Source organism: Coniosporium apollinis, assembly GCF_000281105.1.
Source record: "Coniosporium apollinis CBS 100218 chromosome Unknown supercont1.52, whole genome shotgun sequence".
NCBI classification, from domain to species: Eukaryota; Fungi; Ascomycota; class Dothideomycetes; genus Coniosporium; species Coniosporium apollinis.
Genome location: NW_006913314.1, coordinates 111,187 through 126,077, shown reverse-complemented (window position 1 = coordinate 126,077; position 14,891 = coordinate 111,187). Strand labels below are relative to the sequence as shown.

The following is a 14,891-nucleotide window of genomic DNA, read 5'->3' as shown; positions in this document are numbered from 1 at the left end:
AAGACTGCAAACCAGTGGTCTGTCAAATCTTCCAGGACCTTCAGAGATGCTTGAACTTGACCGTTTACACCTTGGAATCCTCCCTTATTTTTGCCAAGGCAACCATCACATCCTCAGTACTCCAGTCCTCCTTCAGTCCTCTCCGTAAGATATCCTGCTCGCTCTCGGGCGCCCTGTGCATTGTCAGCCTGGCTTTCATATGCAACAAAAACACCGCAGAAGTACTCACATCCCGCCCGGCGCAGGCGGTCTCCTATCCAAGTTCGTTGGAAACGGGTAGCCCTCAGCCACTGCTGCCACGAACGCCTCTACCTCTTCACTCTTCCCGTCACGATACATCTCCCTTAGCCCTGCCCAGCACTTTTCCACAAGCGGCGCACTATCCACCGTCTCCATCGTCTTCCCAAACGCGCTCGAAATCTGCAAGAGATTCGCACTCCTCTCAACATCCTGCGTCCGATTCTCCCCCGCCGCATGCATCAGCCCAGGGGAGAAGAACACTCCGTCGCCCATCCGCAGCGGCAGCGAGACCCAGTACTTCAAGAAATAGTCATTGAATTCCGGAAGCCGATACGCCATATAGCCCTCCTCGAACGTCTGGCTAAACGGCAGAAACCGTGTTGGCCCGCTCTCCAGCGGCATATCGCTGTGGGCCACCGCTCCCTGCAGCGTCAGCAGCTGGCTCGCGTGCTGCATCGCCTTTGGAAACCTCGCACAGTCTTCTGTGGTCTGGAATCCGAGGTGGAAGTCGCGGTGCGAGACCTGCGGCGCGCCGCCGGGCTTGACGATGTTGACCTGCGCCGTGACGCGGTAAGCTGGACCGAGCCATGCGGAGAACAGCAGCGGCAGCCAGGGATTGGAGTAGTACTGGAGGAAGGAGGACGGGTCGAAGAGGCCGTGCTTGCCGAAGGAGTTCCAAATTCTGTCGTTTTTGCCGGAGCTGGCGAAGTGGTCGCCTTTCGTAGATGTCTTCTCGGAGGCGATGATGGACGCATAAACGCTGTTCACGGTTGAGAGGAGGGAGGTGTCTGGGGAGAGACTGCGGACAACAAAAACCCCGGGCCCAGAGTGGAGGATGTGGTACCATTCATCTTGAAGGCGGGTGGTGGTCTGGGCATCAGAAGGGGAGTATCGTGATAGGTCGTAGATAGGAATGTTGGACTCAACAGCGATGGAGAGAGGATAGTCTGATTGTGTTACTGAGCGGGAGCATAATGCTTTGAAATCTGAAAGCGCTGGAGGTGAATGTGTATGGTAAAGCCGGGATGGAATTGAGCGTTTGGAGGTGCCATTGGCGTGAGATGAGTTGTAGGTGGTTCCGTTCGTGATTTCGGGCATGGTCAATAGTAAACTTAGATTTGAAGGTTAAAGAAGTGACAGCAGTAGAGAGCGATGGAACGAGAACAGCTGTTGAGGATATTTCGCTTTGCTCATTCCCCATCGCGATCCGCAGCCCCGCGAATCGGCGCTCACCTTGCCGTTCTTGCCAAAATCGGGCAAAATACTCCGGGTGCTTCAGCAGCACAATGCGGTTGTGCTTTGCGCAGTGATCCAGTACCTACCTACTTAATGTCATGAATGGGGATGCGACAGGCGTCGCCACACAAGAATCGCGCCATTATAACAAGCGAGTATCTCGGCGTGGTGTTGAGCATTCCAAGTAGAATTCCAAGAAGCCTTGCAGCCTAAAGTTATCGCGTGGAGATCAAGGTAATATAACTGCGGCCGGAGATTAAATTCCAATCTTGGAAATACCCCCACCGGTATGGGCAGGAGGAACAAGGCCTAGGCTCGGAAGTCTAGTTCCGCAACAGTTCGTGCGATACTAATAAGTTTAGGTGAGGCGGTGGAACTCCGGGCATAACCTAGCATCACTTTTGAGCCCGGGCCTTTGGCTCATGGTCCTGTCGTTGGTAGTGCATACATCTTCAAGCTCCAATTACGGGTACGCAAAACTTCAATTACAGGTGCGTAAAGCTTAACCACAACTGAGTAGAGTACCCTGCAGGTTTCAGGTATGAAGGCCGTCAAGCGCCCATCACACTCTAAACTTTCGCGCTCGTTCTGCATCATCATCCTTCAAGCACTTCTGCATCCTTGCAGTTTAAACCCGTGGCAACCTCATGTCCCTCGCCTTCCTGCTGGATCGGATTTTCGACAATTCTCCACCATCATAACTCAAAACATAAGCACGCACCCTGCCAGCTGCTTGCGATCCTGCCCCCTAGAGACTTTGTCTCTCTCTCGCTGTTTCTATGCCGCTTGAGAAGACGGGATCCGAGGCATTGAATCTGCCCGACGCATCTCTCCAAGAGCAGCACTCCCCGGTAGCGCTGGATCTTATAATATTGATGAAGATTTTGAGTAGTGCTGATAGTTGCCTCCAGCTCTCTTACGCAAACCGTGTCTTCTCTTGAATCACTCCCGCCCGAGCTGCTTATCTTGGTGGTACAGAAACTTGGAGCAGATGGGTTTCGCGCAAGAGTAGACCGCCTTATTGTTAGCGGGTGCTAGTACAGATGCGCCCAGGAAGTGCTCCTCAGCAATATAACGCTTTCTGCCAAAGCCTTAAACAAGTTTCCTCCTAAATCGGATAGGATCCGCGGACTCCTCAGACGCCATATGATGCAGCTAAGAATCTGTCTAGCCGATTTCCTGGAAGTATTGAGAGATTGTTCTCAGGCAACGGGCTACCGAAGTCTCGTTTGGACAAGATCCGCCACCGCCTTGAATTGGAAGTGTGGCTCAATAGCCGCCTTCGGGGTGTCTCGACCTTCCTTACTGGGTGCAAGTATTTAAAGAAATTTCATTCTCAAGGCGCTGCAGGACCACTTCATGGGAATGGTTCCTGCCGCCACCACAGAACTGTATATATGAAAGCTCGATCAGTAGTCTGCTGGGCCAACCAACGTTCCATACACTGACCGACCTTTAACTAGATACCACCGGTACCGTGCTTGATTACACGCGTTCCTGGCAGGAAGATACGCGTTCCACACGCCTGTGTCTCTGCCTGGCGAGACACATTCCTAATCTCCGTCGGTTCCACGTGCATCTGCTCCGCATCTGCCCGCGAATCCTGGACTAGAGCAATTACACCGGCTCTGTGGCGCTTCAAGAACTCGTTGTCAAGCTAAGCTCACAACGTGTATGCCGGGATGGTTTATCCTTGACTTTTCCCCGGTCATGCGGACAGGAAGATCAATCCCTGCCATATTATGCATGTTTATGGTCGACGCTATCAAAGCGTTGAAAATCCGAGCACCTTTGCTTCATACGGTCCGGGTTCAGTTCCACGAGCTGCCCTCAATGAAACTAACAGGAGTGAACTGCCCCCCGTCTCCTCATCTTCCGAAAGCTCTCGACTGACTTCTGCAGCACTAGATTGGTCAAGCGCTGTAAGATGCTTCCTATTTTTGTTCTATTTCTGGTCATCTCGCTCCTTTTCGGGATTCGTCTGTCTTCGGAACCACGTCGGGTCAAATATACCACCGCCTCGCTTCGTATAACCTTCGTGAAAGCGCCAGCTACCGCTCTCGTTGACCATACGAAGCCTCAACCCATCGTTACCGTCTGGCTCAAGAACATAGCATCGGACGCCATCACTGGGATTGATGTCATCGGTAGAATCGTAGCTGTTACCCCGTGGCTCATTCGGGATGTCGACTGTACCCTTCCATGAAAGCACAAGACGGCACGCGTGAAAAGATTTCCGTTCCTTCCGTATCAGCAAATTCTCGGCTCGCTTGGGCCATCCCAGCCCCAAAGAAGGTCGTTCCCGAAATGTTTCTCTCGCAAAGCGAGTAGAAAGCGAGTCTTCTCTCTAGCCTCTATCGATGCCAGCACTCCGGTAAATGCATTCAGAATGTCTTCGTCACGGGAGAGCTGCCTCTGTGAGTACGACTTGACCAGGTTCGGGTATGAATTGCGTGTCCATTTGCCTTCCGCTTCGCCTCCGTATGAGCGCCGGTCAAAATTGTCTGTCCATATCTCCTCCGGTGTCGGGTCGTTGATGGCTCTTTGACCCACGAAGGCTAGAGATTTGGACTCCCAATGTGTTTCTTCGCACCAAGTGCACGTGGGACACTCCCAGTATACTTGCCTGCGCGTGAAGACCAGAGCGGCAAGTCGCCGGCTGGCCCCTCATACTCGATGATGCATAGATCAACCACATCGATGAGCCGAATCTGTATTCCACCGGTTGCATCAATTCCGGGACGAATGTGGCTGGTCTCGCAGAGATGTTGCCACTCCATTAACAAGTCAAAATTGCATACCTCGCCGCGCAGTCTTTCTTCGCCAAACAATTCGTCCTTGAACTGAATCGGCGCATTTATTGATACGCTTGGACTTGCAAGCTCTTTGTTGCGATGCATACTCTGTAGAATGAACGGCATCTTCACCTGCCACGCTTTTTCTCCCGGATCAAACAACTTATACCCGTAGATAGCCATGATGTTCAGCATGGTAATCTCCTTCTTTCCCAGTTCATCGATACTCTTGCATTTGAACTCGATGCACTTGAGGACGCAACGAGACTTGGTCAAGAAGGCCTCCTTGACAAAGGCGTTTGTACGCATCCTACGCCAGAAGCAACGGCACAGATCACATCTGCGGCGCCGAGAGCGGACATCCCAAATCGTGCCGAGATAATGGAGATGCCCGTGTCGGTAATTCCATTGTCCCTCTGCCTGCGTCTTGAGGTCGTTGCGCCAGAGCTCCGTAAAATGGGACCAGTAAGACCATGTACTGGCGGAGGAGGCGTTCTCGCTCAGGGCAGAAGTATCTGCTTCAGATACCGAGTAATCAATGCTACTCCCATCCAGATGAGTGTTGTCGGTCTCGGTCTGGGTCTTGTTCTTTCGTGTGAAAGGACGTAGACCTGACGCCCATCCCTCTGCTCCCTGTAAGAGCTTAACTTGCTCCCAGGCTTCGTTCACCGTCTTTGCCTCGAATACGTAGTTGAAAACATCACATGGGGGGACCTCCGGAAAGGGCTCGTCAGACACTCCGGTTTCCGATGGTGATGGTGGAATATCTTCATGATCCTCATCGGCGCTCTCGCTCTCAGCACTCAGCCGCTATGAAGGGTCATCACCACTACTATCGAAGCCGTCGTCTGCGGGCCCGTCCTCTCCGTCGTCCGTCTCAACAGGCGCTAAATCTTTCTCTTCAATTCATAATCAGAAGCTTCGGAACTATCATCAGAGCTACTAAGCTCCTCATATCGCGCCGTCCGTATCTGCGGCAAATACGACTCAGGTGGGCCAGATCGTACGGTTCTACCATAGCGCTCAAAGTGAAGCGACGGATCTCCACCGTTGCCTGTGTACTCTGGACGGTATATAGGCCCTTCGTCACCTGTGGTAAGGTTGCATTGTCGAGGTGTGAGAATGGTGGCGAAGTTTATCTGCTTGCACCACTGGCATAACTTCGCCATCTTGCGTGTTTGGCGGAAGAAGCGTCGGGAACAGAGTGGACAAGCCGCGCGGGCTGCCCATACTTGAGGATGGATGAATTGTTACGTCTTCTGATATTTATGCTACATTATGTTTCAGGAAGTGGGGTAATACGAGGCGCGGAGATAAAAGGTCAACGACTCCACTCTCAGGGCCAAGTATCTCCCGAGCGGTATATTCGGCTAGGGTTGATGGATTTCTATAGCTTCACGACATGGACGTGTAACTCTAAGCTGGCCGCTTGATCCCTTGATCCTTCGTCCCTTTTACCAAGCGAGTAGTGGGGAGGTCACCGTTTGCCTATGCTCTGCTCATCTGTATAATTTTAGGTAGTTTTTACGTTGTAAACTACCGCTGCAAGTGCGACTGCCCGACCAAAGGCTATCCAGGATATTCGTGGCCCCTCTTGGCAAGGTTTTGGGCCTGGACAGAGGCCGTGGATTTTCTGGACACCCCTTGAACCTTGCCTTCCTTTACGACATGACAACTCCCGCGCCGGGCCGTGGGGAGTAATGATGTGTTCCAATAGCAGCACCTAGTAATAAGAGATCTTTGATTCAGTGCGTCTTTGCTCGGGTTGTTCAGCCATGCATCTGCAGCACCAAAGGCCTCACACCGGCCGCCCCGCCAGCAAGAAACTCGCCACCGTTCGATGTTGCAACGTCTGGGTTCGGATAATACCATGCCGCCACGGCCATGATCACATAAACGATCTGGATGGCCGGTCAGCTTACTGCAGCGAGGACTCTTCACAATTCTACCTACCACCAGTAACGCGCCTTCCAAGTAGTTGCATTCCTTGTCGCGGAGGAAGTTGCCAACCACCAAAATAGAAAGGACGAGCAGAGCGATCATGAAGATCTCAAAGTTGAGATCCATGGGCTTCCCTATTGCCCATCCGACAAGGACGACCAACGGGGCGTTGAAGAGGGCCGTTTGGATCGAAGGGCCGAGGCAGTGGTAGAGCGCGAAGTTCTGGATGAGGTTAGTACGTGTATGGAAATGGAAGTCATATCAGCGGTTCACCATTTGACCGTCCCAAGCTTCATCGATTGCTGTCAGATGCTCTGCAGCCTTCTCGACTAGCGGAAGGAGGATCAGACCGAGAAACTGGTCTGGCACGCCCGCCTCGACAACATCGTCAATTCGCTCTACAAGGAAAACGGCCAGGAGAGTGACCAGCGCTATAGAGATGGTCAATGCGACGGCGCATTCCGTGAACGTGAATTTGGGCTTGGCCAGATCCTCATGGCGATCGAGATCCCGGTGCTCATCATGCTCGAGAACTTCGTCGAATACGCTATGGTGTGTGCGGGCATTAAAGAAGATGTATCTGCCGGAGTCAGCTTTGTACATCGACTGTAGATGCGGGAAGGGTAACTGACATGGCGAACGCGATGATAAGTAATATCGAGGTGATCTGACTAATCTTGAGGATGTCGTGCTGCAGCCTCTCATCTGTGAAGCTGTGATGTCCGTGATGTTTCGGATGCGAGACGGCCGATCCTTTCAAGGCCGAATAGAAGGCACTTGGAATCAGCAGCCCAAAGCCAGCCACCAATAACAGACCACTGCCAACCTCGCTCACGGCGGCATGGAAAGTCTGGACTTGCTGTCGAATGCCACCTACGAAGAAGCACAAGCCCAGACACAGAAGCAGATTGGTGAGGATTGAGCCCAGAATAGCTGCCTGTATAACTGGAATGAGGTTTCCATGCTCGGCGGTACCCTCCACAGGCTTGTGCTTCACGATCAAGGTGAGGAACAGAACGATTTCGACGATTGAGCCGAACGTGGTTTCAATGAGAATCCCGGAGACCTTGGGCATCTTCCGTGCGAACTGCTGACCGGCAAATCCGAGCAAATTGGCAACGGGCACCATGCCGACATAGCTGGCGGCGAAGATCCAGAGTTGGAGGTCTCTGGTGGCATAATGCATGATGATTGCTACAGGAACGAAGGGCCAAAGCAGATTTACGGCCATTGACACTTGACTTGAGCTTTGCCAGAGGACTTGGAAGAAATGACGAGGATGGAAGCCACTCCTGCCGCTCTCGCCATCTGGGTGGATGGTTTGTGGGATGAAGCTCGGCAGAAGTGGATGAGATTCTGAGGAATTGTCCTCGGAGGCTCCGCGGCCGTCACCGTGTCCATGATTGGAAGGGCTCATGATGCTTTGTACGAGTAAGCAGATTGTGAGAAGAGAAAGAGCTCCAGGTGGTGCTCTTGTAGAGAAAAGCTCGAACTTCCAAGGTCATCACAAACGAAGAGCACGGGAAGGAAAACAAGGCGGGGACGGCTTGGCTCGCTCAGCTGGCCTGTGCACTTAAGATTGAGTATCTAGCGCTGCGGTTTGGTACGCAAGAGCCTGTAGAATACCTGAGTGTCGCCTATCTGATCCCGTCGAAGCGGTGATTATCCTCCACCACGGTTGGGGTTGAAGTTGAGACTGAGGTTGACAAGCGGTTTGACCCGTCGTGCCCAGATTCGACAGCCAAGGAACCATACTTCTGCTCCGGCCACTATGGCGATGGAGTCCCTGGATTTCGAGGCCACTTCAGCAAGTAGAGATGGACGACGTCTCAAGGACGCTTGAAATCGGCATACGGCCTGAGTGCTACAGTCGCTCTGCATCGCCGTCTTTTGCCTTCCGCGGTTGCAGACTTGACGGAAGGGGCTGTATTGCTACCCATCCGTTCTCTAACAGAATCCTCTTCCGCAGCTGGACTAGAGTGATTTGATAAGCGCCTCCCGCCTTCTTGTCGAAGGGATATCGCTGTTTGCTGGATGCAGTGTATGGACAGCACAAACGGAACGACGCCACAGAAGATGCGAGTAATGCAGTCTGCATGCACGACACCCGCATCGCAGGCGGAGCATTATTGACACCAACCTAAAGCAAGCCTCTTCGACTATCGTCTTGTGTCTGTTGGAAGGACCGAGTCAGGAAAGCCGAGACTCGTCACTTTTCCTAAAACGCCAAATGCATCCCGACAAACTTGGCACGAAGAGGGATCTTCCCTGCTGCTCGCAACAACAGCTTTCAGCGCAGGACTAACGGCGCTAATCTTAGTGGACAGTGAGTGACATCCCATCGTTCAGCGCGGTTCCATGCAAACGCTGAGCAGCGGAGAGTCGGGCTTTCTTATGCGGGGAGCTGTATGCCCATAGCTTGTGTCTGCAAACAACTCCTTCCGGATGTCAGATTGACTAGGCACGCAAACCTTATCCGCCCACAAGATACGTTTGTAAACCCATCATGAGCAGCCATGAAATATCCCCCTTCCTCCCAGCAGCTCTCCTCATCCACAATTCAGGCCAGCCCACCATCCACCTTATTGTCCAATCACCGTCCTCGCGGTCCCTCCAGCCAACCACGGTAAAAGTAGCAGATCACCATCTCGCCCGCAATCAAGCTTCGCTCGAAACCGGGTACAGCAGCATCTTGGCATGGCGCAAGCCCGGCGTTAGCGGCGACGGCTCACGCATGTCAACCGTCAGATGGACATGAGACGCAACCGCCCGGCCGCAATCAAGGTTTGCATATCAGCTGTACAGGGGGGCCAGTTCAGCTAGCCACTTCAAACCTTAATTCTCAAAGTCCGAGGGAAGGCCGGGCGTCATCAAAGTGTCACTGAGGCCCCTTGAGTCGCCGAGCTTTGTCTATAGTAGCGAGCGGCTTCTTCAAATAGCATCAAACTGAAGCAGAAGGTGCATGCACGACTCTCAGTTCTTGCAGCTCAGATGCTTCCCTCCCCCCCCACAATCGCAACGGCCTGCTCCACCGTCCCCCGTCCCCGGTATCGGTGTGCAAGACGGAGCGGCTGAGGCGCTAACGGCGCGAGTATCGATCATGGGACTGGGATTCCCGCGCCTCGGGACAGAAAGCTGCTTAACGCGATTATCAGATGGAGGATGTCGTGAATGGTGTGTTACGTCTCCGTTGAGGGCCGGGCTGTTTGCATTGAGGCTATTACTCTTTAATGGAGCACACAGATGAGGATGTCGTAAACTATCAGATCACAAAATCACCAAAAGTTTTAATTTTCACCATGTTTCCGAGAATATTTTTATCACAGCTTTTCATATCCAGCTACGGCTTGAACGTTCTCATAAGGCTATACCGAATGTCCCCCTCCAGTCCTTGTCTACCCTGTGTAGTAGTTACCGTACATCCAGTTGGCGTGGATGTCGTTCTGGTCCTGCGGCTGCTGCGGCTGCTGTTGTTGCTGCTGCATGCCGGTGTAGGCGCCGTTCACGAGCCCATAGGCCCCATAGCGGCTCATGGTATTGGCGGAGCTTCGCACTGGCAGCGTTTGCGGCCCTTGGAGCCCTTGTAGCCCTGACGAGGCGTCCTGCTCGGCGTCGGTTCGGTAGCGCTTGTACGGGCTGGTATCGACGGCTTGCACCTGCTGGGCGTGCACCTGCTGGGCGGCAGGCTGCGCCTGCGGAGCGGTAGGCTGTCCTTGCGGGTCGAACGGGTATGCCCTTTTGCTCCTTCTATCACCGCGTGTTAGAGACGGATATCAGGGAAAGGTGCGACCAACTCACCCCACAACTGATCGAGATTCCTTGCGCAGCCTAAGGCGCACGCCCTGATCGGAGAATGAGCGTGATAGGTGCGTAGACTCCTCCATGCCCTTGAAGTCCTTTGACGTCACGACTGTGCGCCAGTCAGTAAGTTGTCAGCGAACGCGGTCCGGAGTCCCTCACCATTGAACGTGTCCGAAACGATTGACTGCAGGAAGACAACTTCACCCGTATCCCTGCGCATCTCGTACAAGCTGAACTGCAATCGGTGAAAGCCAACAGACTTGACCGAGATGTCACCGAAAACGAAGAAGGCGCCATCTAGATGTCCTGGTGTCAGCCATCAGCCTCCCTACTACCCACAATGAACGAACAGCATACCAGTATCGTTTGTGTCTTTCAGACGATGCAGGGAAGACGCCAAGGTCCCGACGAGGTCTTTGTTGTCTTCACTCTTGGGTTGTTCGCCAGGATGCTGGTACAAGCTAGCGCACATGAACAGGTACGGGCTCTGAAGGAAATGCCTATAGAGGTCGTTAGCCACAGCTGTGGTGTTTAGCAGAAGCAGTCTTACTGAGCGGGATCCGCGCGTGAGCTGACTCGGAGCTGGATAATTGGCGGAGGATCGACCGGCTTGCGTGCTACAAGAACCCGATGTTAGTTCTGCCGATGCATGACCATCTGTGATGCCAGACGTGCCTCGTTCCTTGCCGTCGAGGGCTACCAGCGCTTCCTTCGGATTCTGTCTGATCTCCAGATGAAGCTCATGGCTGCGTGAGTCGGTGTTAGTCAAAAGGCCGGCGTTCTGAAGCGGCGATGCCTGCGTTGATTGCACTGCGCACCTATTGAGTGGGACGTCCACTCCGCGAGGTGGTTGAACCTGCGCTGCATAGCTTGCTTGGTGTCCGTGGTATGCGCCTGCGCCTGAAGCTGGTCCCGCTGCGAAAGTAGTATGGTACATTTCTGATTCCCACGGCTCTTCGATAACGGTCTGAGCCGCTTTGATGTTTTCTGCTGAGGGGAGCTGCTGCTTTGCAGAAGCTTTTTGATGTTGGCTGAGTCGACTACGGATGATAGTAGTAGTAGCAGCGCGAGTGATGTGAAGGTGAGGAACCTCAACCAGAGAAAGTTGGGGGGCGGGGGACGTGCTTATAGTAAAGTATTCGAGAGGTCGAAATTAAGCGATCGCACTGTGGGTGATATTGAATAAGGTGTGGTGGTTCCAAGGAAGGATGCCAACTCAGTTCGTGGTACTGATAAAGTTGCTGGTGGGGAAATGGGTGAGAGGAGAAAATGCACCAACAAGCGGACGAAGCATCGCAAGGCGATTGTCAGCATCCACGTAGTGAGCGTCAGCGAAGCACTCTTGCGAGCGAGTTTATGAGGGGAATGTTTCCAACTGCAGGGAGCGAAGAGGCTCAGCGGGCAGAGAAGAAGGCGCAATCGACTTCGCAGACGTCGAAGCTTCCCAAAGTGGCGGCGGAGAGTAAGCGGTCTCGCTGGCCGAGACGTTTCTGGGGTGGCTAGTCCACAAACGAGCAAAGCGTGCAACAGAACTACGGCGCCGGAAGAGGGGGAAGAGCCCTGGATTAAAGGACCTTGGAGAGATTGAAGCTTTTGATATTGACGCAAACGATCCGCGTCTTCCCTACGCGTCGAGGGGCGCCGTCCGTTTGATCTATGGTTTTTTCCCGCAACGGGAGCGAGCCCGGTCACTGGGGCACGCCGCGAGCTGCCCTAACGAAAAACGTAATGCCGGTGACGAGAGTCAGGCCAATGGGTTAGCTACGACTCAGGCTCTCTAGCCTGCAAGACATAGAGCGTGTTGACCCCCGCGATTCGCGTCGATGGAAGAACCGTGGAAAACGCCGGGACCAACGCTGGTTCGGAAGCTCGGCCAGGCGGGAACAGTTCCTGGTAACAGGTAATGGTGGCGGCGGAGGTGGAGGCTGCTGAAAACAACGGAGCGGCACGCTGGGGGCCTTTAACTATGCCGTGGGGGATGAGAGGGGTGAGATGAGGACGATAAAGGCTTCATCAAGCATCAACGATGCCGGACGTTGGCCACACGTAAGAGCCCTGGCCGCTGCACAAGCCCACCAACGCGAACTGACGCCAGCTCCAGCCGAGAAGGCTGCCCCAGATGCTTTTCGATTCAATAGACCGTTCTCGCAGGCGCCACCAGAAAAGAAGGTTTCGCGATGTGCGGCTAACGAATTTCTCGGCACTTGCGCGTTGGGATCATCGAGCGATCAACGGAGCGCTCAACGCTCACCACCAGAATTGCCAGGAAAGATATCAAGGACACAACTCTGCCCTCTTCTGGCCGCACTGGACATCGAATCGCGAACGGCAGTAGCGGTTTGCGGCGTGGGTTGCTGTGGGGCTAAGGCTGACGACTGACGGACGTCAAATGAGCTACCGACGCCAGTCCGGAAAGGGGATGTAGCAGGGAGTCCTTAACGATGGGGACCTCAACTGTCCGTCATCGAGGAGGCGTATGCGGCAGCCTCGTTTTGAGCTTCAGAGCCGCCAGAGACGGGTTCGTCTGCCATGCAACCACGCGCTGGGATGCTTCGGACGGCCAAGGTCAAGGGCATCGCTGAACGCTTTGCCGCGAAAACGATAATGTGGCTGTCGCATTCTGCACCGACAAGGGAATCCCTGGCCCTGTCAGTCTGCAACGGCGCGGCATTGGCAATCTGTAAGCGGCATGGGCTAAGCCCTGCATCCCCGCCTAGCCTGCAACAATCCCGGGTTCGGCGGACAGCAATCGAGGTCGAGGGCAAGGGGTAGGAGGTGATGTGCATTGCGCACTGGCGGGTCCTGGCACAGCCGGCTGCTTTCGAATGAATAGTGAGTGTATTTCGTCGTTCTGATATTTATGCCCTACGCTGATGGAGACTCGAAGACGCAGCTCGACATTTGCGCTGTTTGTTTGCACGGTAAGTCCTCTCCGCTGTCACGCTCAAGTTGCGGGATTGCGTACCTTCAGGAGGTGGTTGTTGGCTTCGTCGCGGACATGTTCTCCCCGCGTCCCTTTCGCGTGGCAAGCTGAAGCTAAATAGCACGGGAAACGAGAAAGGCTCTGCACAAAGCTCGCCAGAGACTCCGTCAAGGCTTTGCTAACCGTAAGGGGAATTGCTGTTGTTGTACGGCATCATAGCGTGTAGCGAGGTCCCGTTGTCACTCTGTTCGCGCTCTATCACGACTGCAAGTGTCTTCAACGTCTGCCAGATCGCGTCGATCCACGTGGAATCCCGTCTCAAAACACTCGATGTAACTCCAAGAGGATTGAGCGGACGGCAACCCGCATTTTCGAACGCCGGAGAACAAGGCATGCTTCAGTAAACAACATCAGGCCCATCGATGGCCCGGGTCACCTGGAAGGGAAAAGCTGAGCTCATGCCATTGTGTTTCGTCTGCTATCTAGCGTACAAGTGCGGATGACATGCGTCTAATAAGCCTATGATTACATGCTTCTGACTACCTATCCTGCCGCCGCATCTGCCTCCACTTCATCCGCAGCTCGGATGTCTTCGACTACTGCCTGTAACCCTGCATACAAGCGGCTGTTACAAGCATGAGAATGCAAGTACCAGTGTCATGTAGATGCGCCGCCAGACTTGTGCGATATGGGAGACTATCCTTTCATACAGATCACCTTAACGCCCCAACCTGGACGAGGTATTCTCAAGTACTCTGAGACATTCCCCACAGATGCTGCGCCGTTCAACGGGCACTTGCATATTTGCATCAACTTGTGTTAGAGCATGACCGGGAATCTCGCCGTTTCCAACCACTTACCGGAAGCCGATCACGGTAGGCCCTGAAGTCGCTGGGCTTACCTGCATGGCATTTCTTTAACCCTGGGGCTGCGTTTGGTTGTACTGCGTGCCTCGTTCCTTCTCTGCAGGCTCTCATGCAAACTGGACTAAACTGTCATCGAGCTCTCCTCGGATGCGGACTTGTCTTCCGAGCAGGTTATCTTCTCCATTCTCTAGTTACTTCTGCCCCTGGTTTTTCTCCCAACCGCGTGAGTTCGGATTCGAGGACACTTGGTCAATAGGTAGCGGCAGTGGGTCTTCACCACGGCGGAGTCGTTAATGTCAACTGTCAAGAGCACGAGAGTAACGCTCTTAGGTATCTTAGCCTTGACGAAGACAGGGCAGTGCCCCGACCACGATCATGCACTACATTTCTGGGTAAAGCTGTTGGTAAACGCAACCATGCTCGTGTGCGCTCTGACTCTCTGTATCACCGTTTCAGAACCCCCCACCGCTATCTTAGAACTTCCATGTTGGTTCAAGTACCGAGCATATTGATCAGTGGCACGCTAAGCCTGTAAGAACCACTGCTTAATGCCGGCTGTGGTTCGGGGGAACCGTTCCGAGTTGCACGTGTCATCGCGACTCCAGTACGACTTGGGAGCTTCTTTTTCTTCTACAAAGTTGACCCTCACACCATCTCTTGTTTACGTCCTTTGTGTATTGCCAGAGTCCGCTAGTACCAAACTCAACATGTGGAAGACGCCGTGATGGTCTCTCAGCAAGGGGCCAGGACAAAGAGCCGCAAACATCGTCAACGCCAGAGTGAGATTAACAGGTTCAGTACTCTTCTTTAAATCCTGCTCGACCCCGCCTCGATGTCCAAATTTCGTTCCGACAGCACTCTACCCGTCACTGACACTATGCCTTTCTTCAAGCAACACAGACACACCCTCGCGCGCCTCGCCTAGACTTGGTTGCAGCCTTCCAAACCTCGAAGACCAACTCCGAAGGAATGACCCAAAAGGGAGTAAAGTCACTGCACAGAGTAGTCGGCCGTCCTAAACAATCTAATCACCTCCTCCTCGTCGTTACTTAGCCTTTTCGAAGGCCCTCTGTCCTATAGAGCTTCGTT

General features: G+C 53.6%; 4 protein-coding genes across 4 annotated transcripts; all 4 read right to left on the bottom strand.

Annotated features, from left to right (window-relative positions):
- Positions 1 to 64: 64 nt before the first annotated feature.
- Positions 65 to 1,338, bottom strand: W97_08376 (uncharacterized protein; the record flags this gene model as incomplete). The annotated part of the gene is made up of 2 exons (XM_007786190.1): positions 65 to 173; positions 230 to 1,338. 2 exons carry the CDS (start codon positions 1,336 to 1,338, stop codon positions 65 to 67), a joined length of 1,218 nt encoding a protein of 405 aa, XP_007784380.1.
- A 2,696-nt stretch (positions 1,339 to 4,034) lies between these two features.
- On the bottom strand, positions 4,035 to 4,580 carry W97_08375 (uncharacterized protein; the record flags this gene model as incomplete). Its single annotated transcript, XM_007786189.1, has 1 exon — positions 4,035 to 4,580. One exon carries the CDS (start codon positions 4,578 to 4,580, stop codon positions 4,035 to 4,037), a length of 546 nt encoding a protein of 181 aa, XP_007784379.1.
- Positions 4,581 to 6,040: 1,460 nt separating this feature from the next.
- W97_08374 (uncharacterized protein) lies at positions 6,041 to 7,629 on the bottom strand (the record flags this gene model as incomplete). Its single annotated transcript, XM_007786188.1, has 4 exons — positions 6,041 to 6,172; positions 6,225 to 6,434; positions 6,486 to 6,792; positions 6,845 to 7,629. 4 exons carry the CDS (start codon positions 7,627 to 7,629, stop codon positions 6,041 to 6,043), a joined length of 1,434 nt encoding a protein of 477 aa, XP_007784378.1.
- Positions 7,630 to 9,607: 1,978 nt separating this feature from the next.
- Positions 9,608 to 10,950, bottom strand: W97_08373 (uncharacterized protein; the record flags this gene model as incomplete). Its single annotated transcript, XM_007786187.1, has 7 exons — positions 9,608 to 9,959; positions 10,011 to 10,122; positions 10,173 to 10,310; positions 10,371 to 10,513; positions 10,564 to 10,630; positions 10,668 to 10,759; positions 10,832 to 10,950. 7 exons carry the CDS (start codon positions 10,948 to 10,950, stop codon positions 9,608 to 9,610), a joined length of 1,023 nt encoding a protein of 340 aa, XP_007784377.1.
- Positions 10,951 to 14,891: the final 3,941 nt, after the last annotated feature.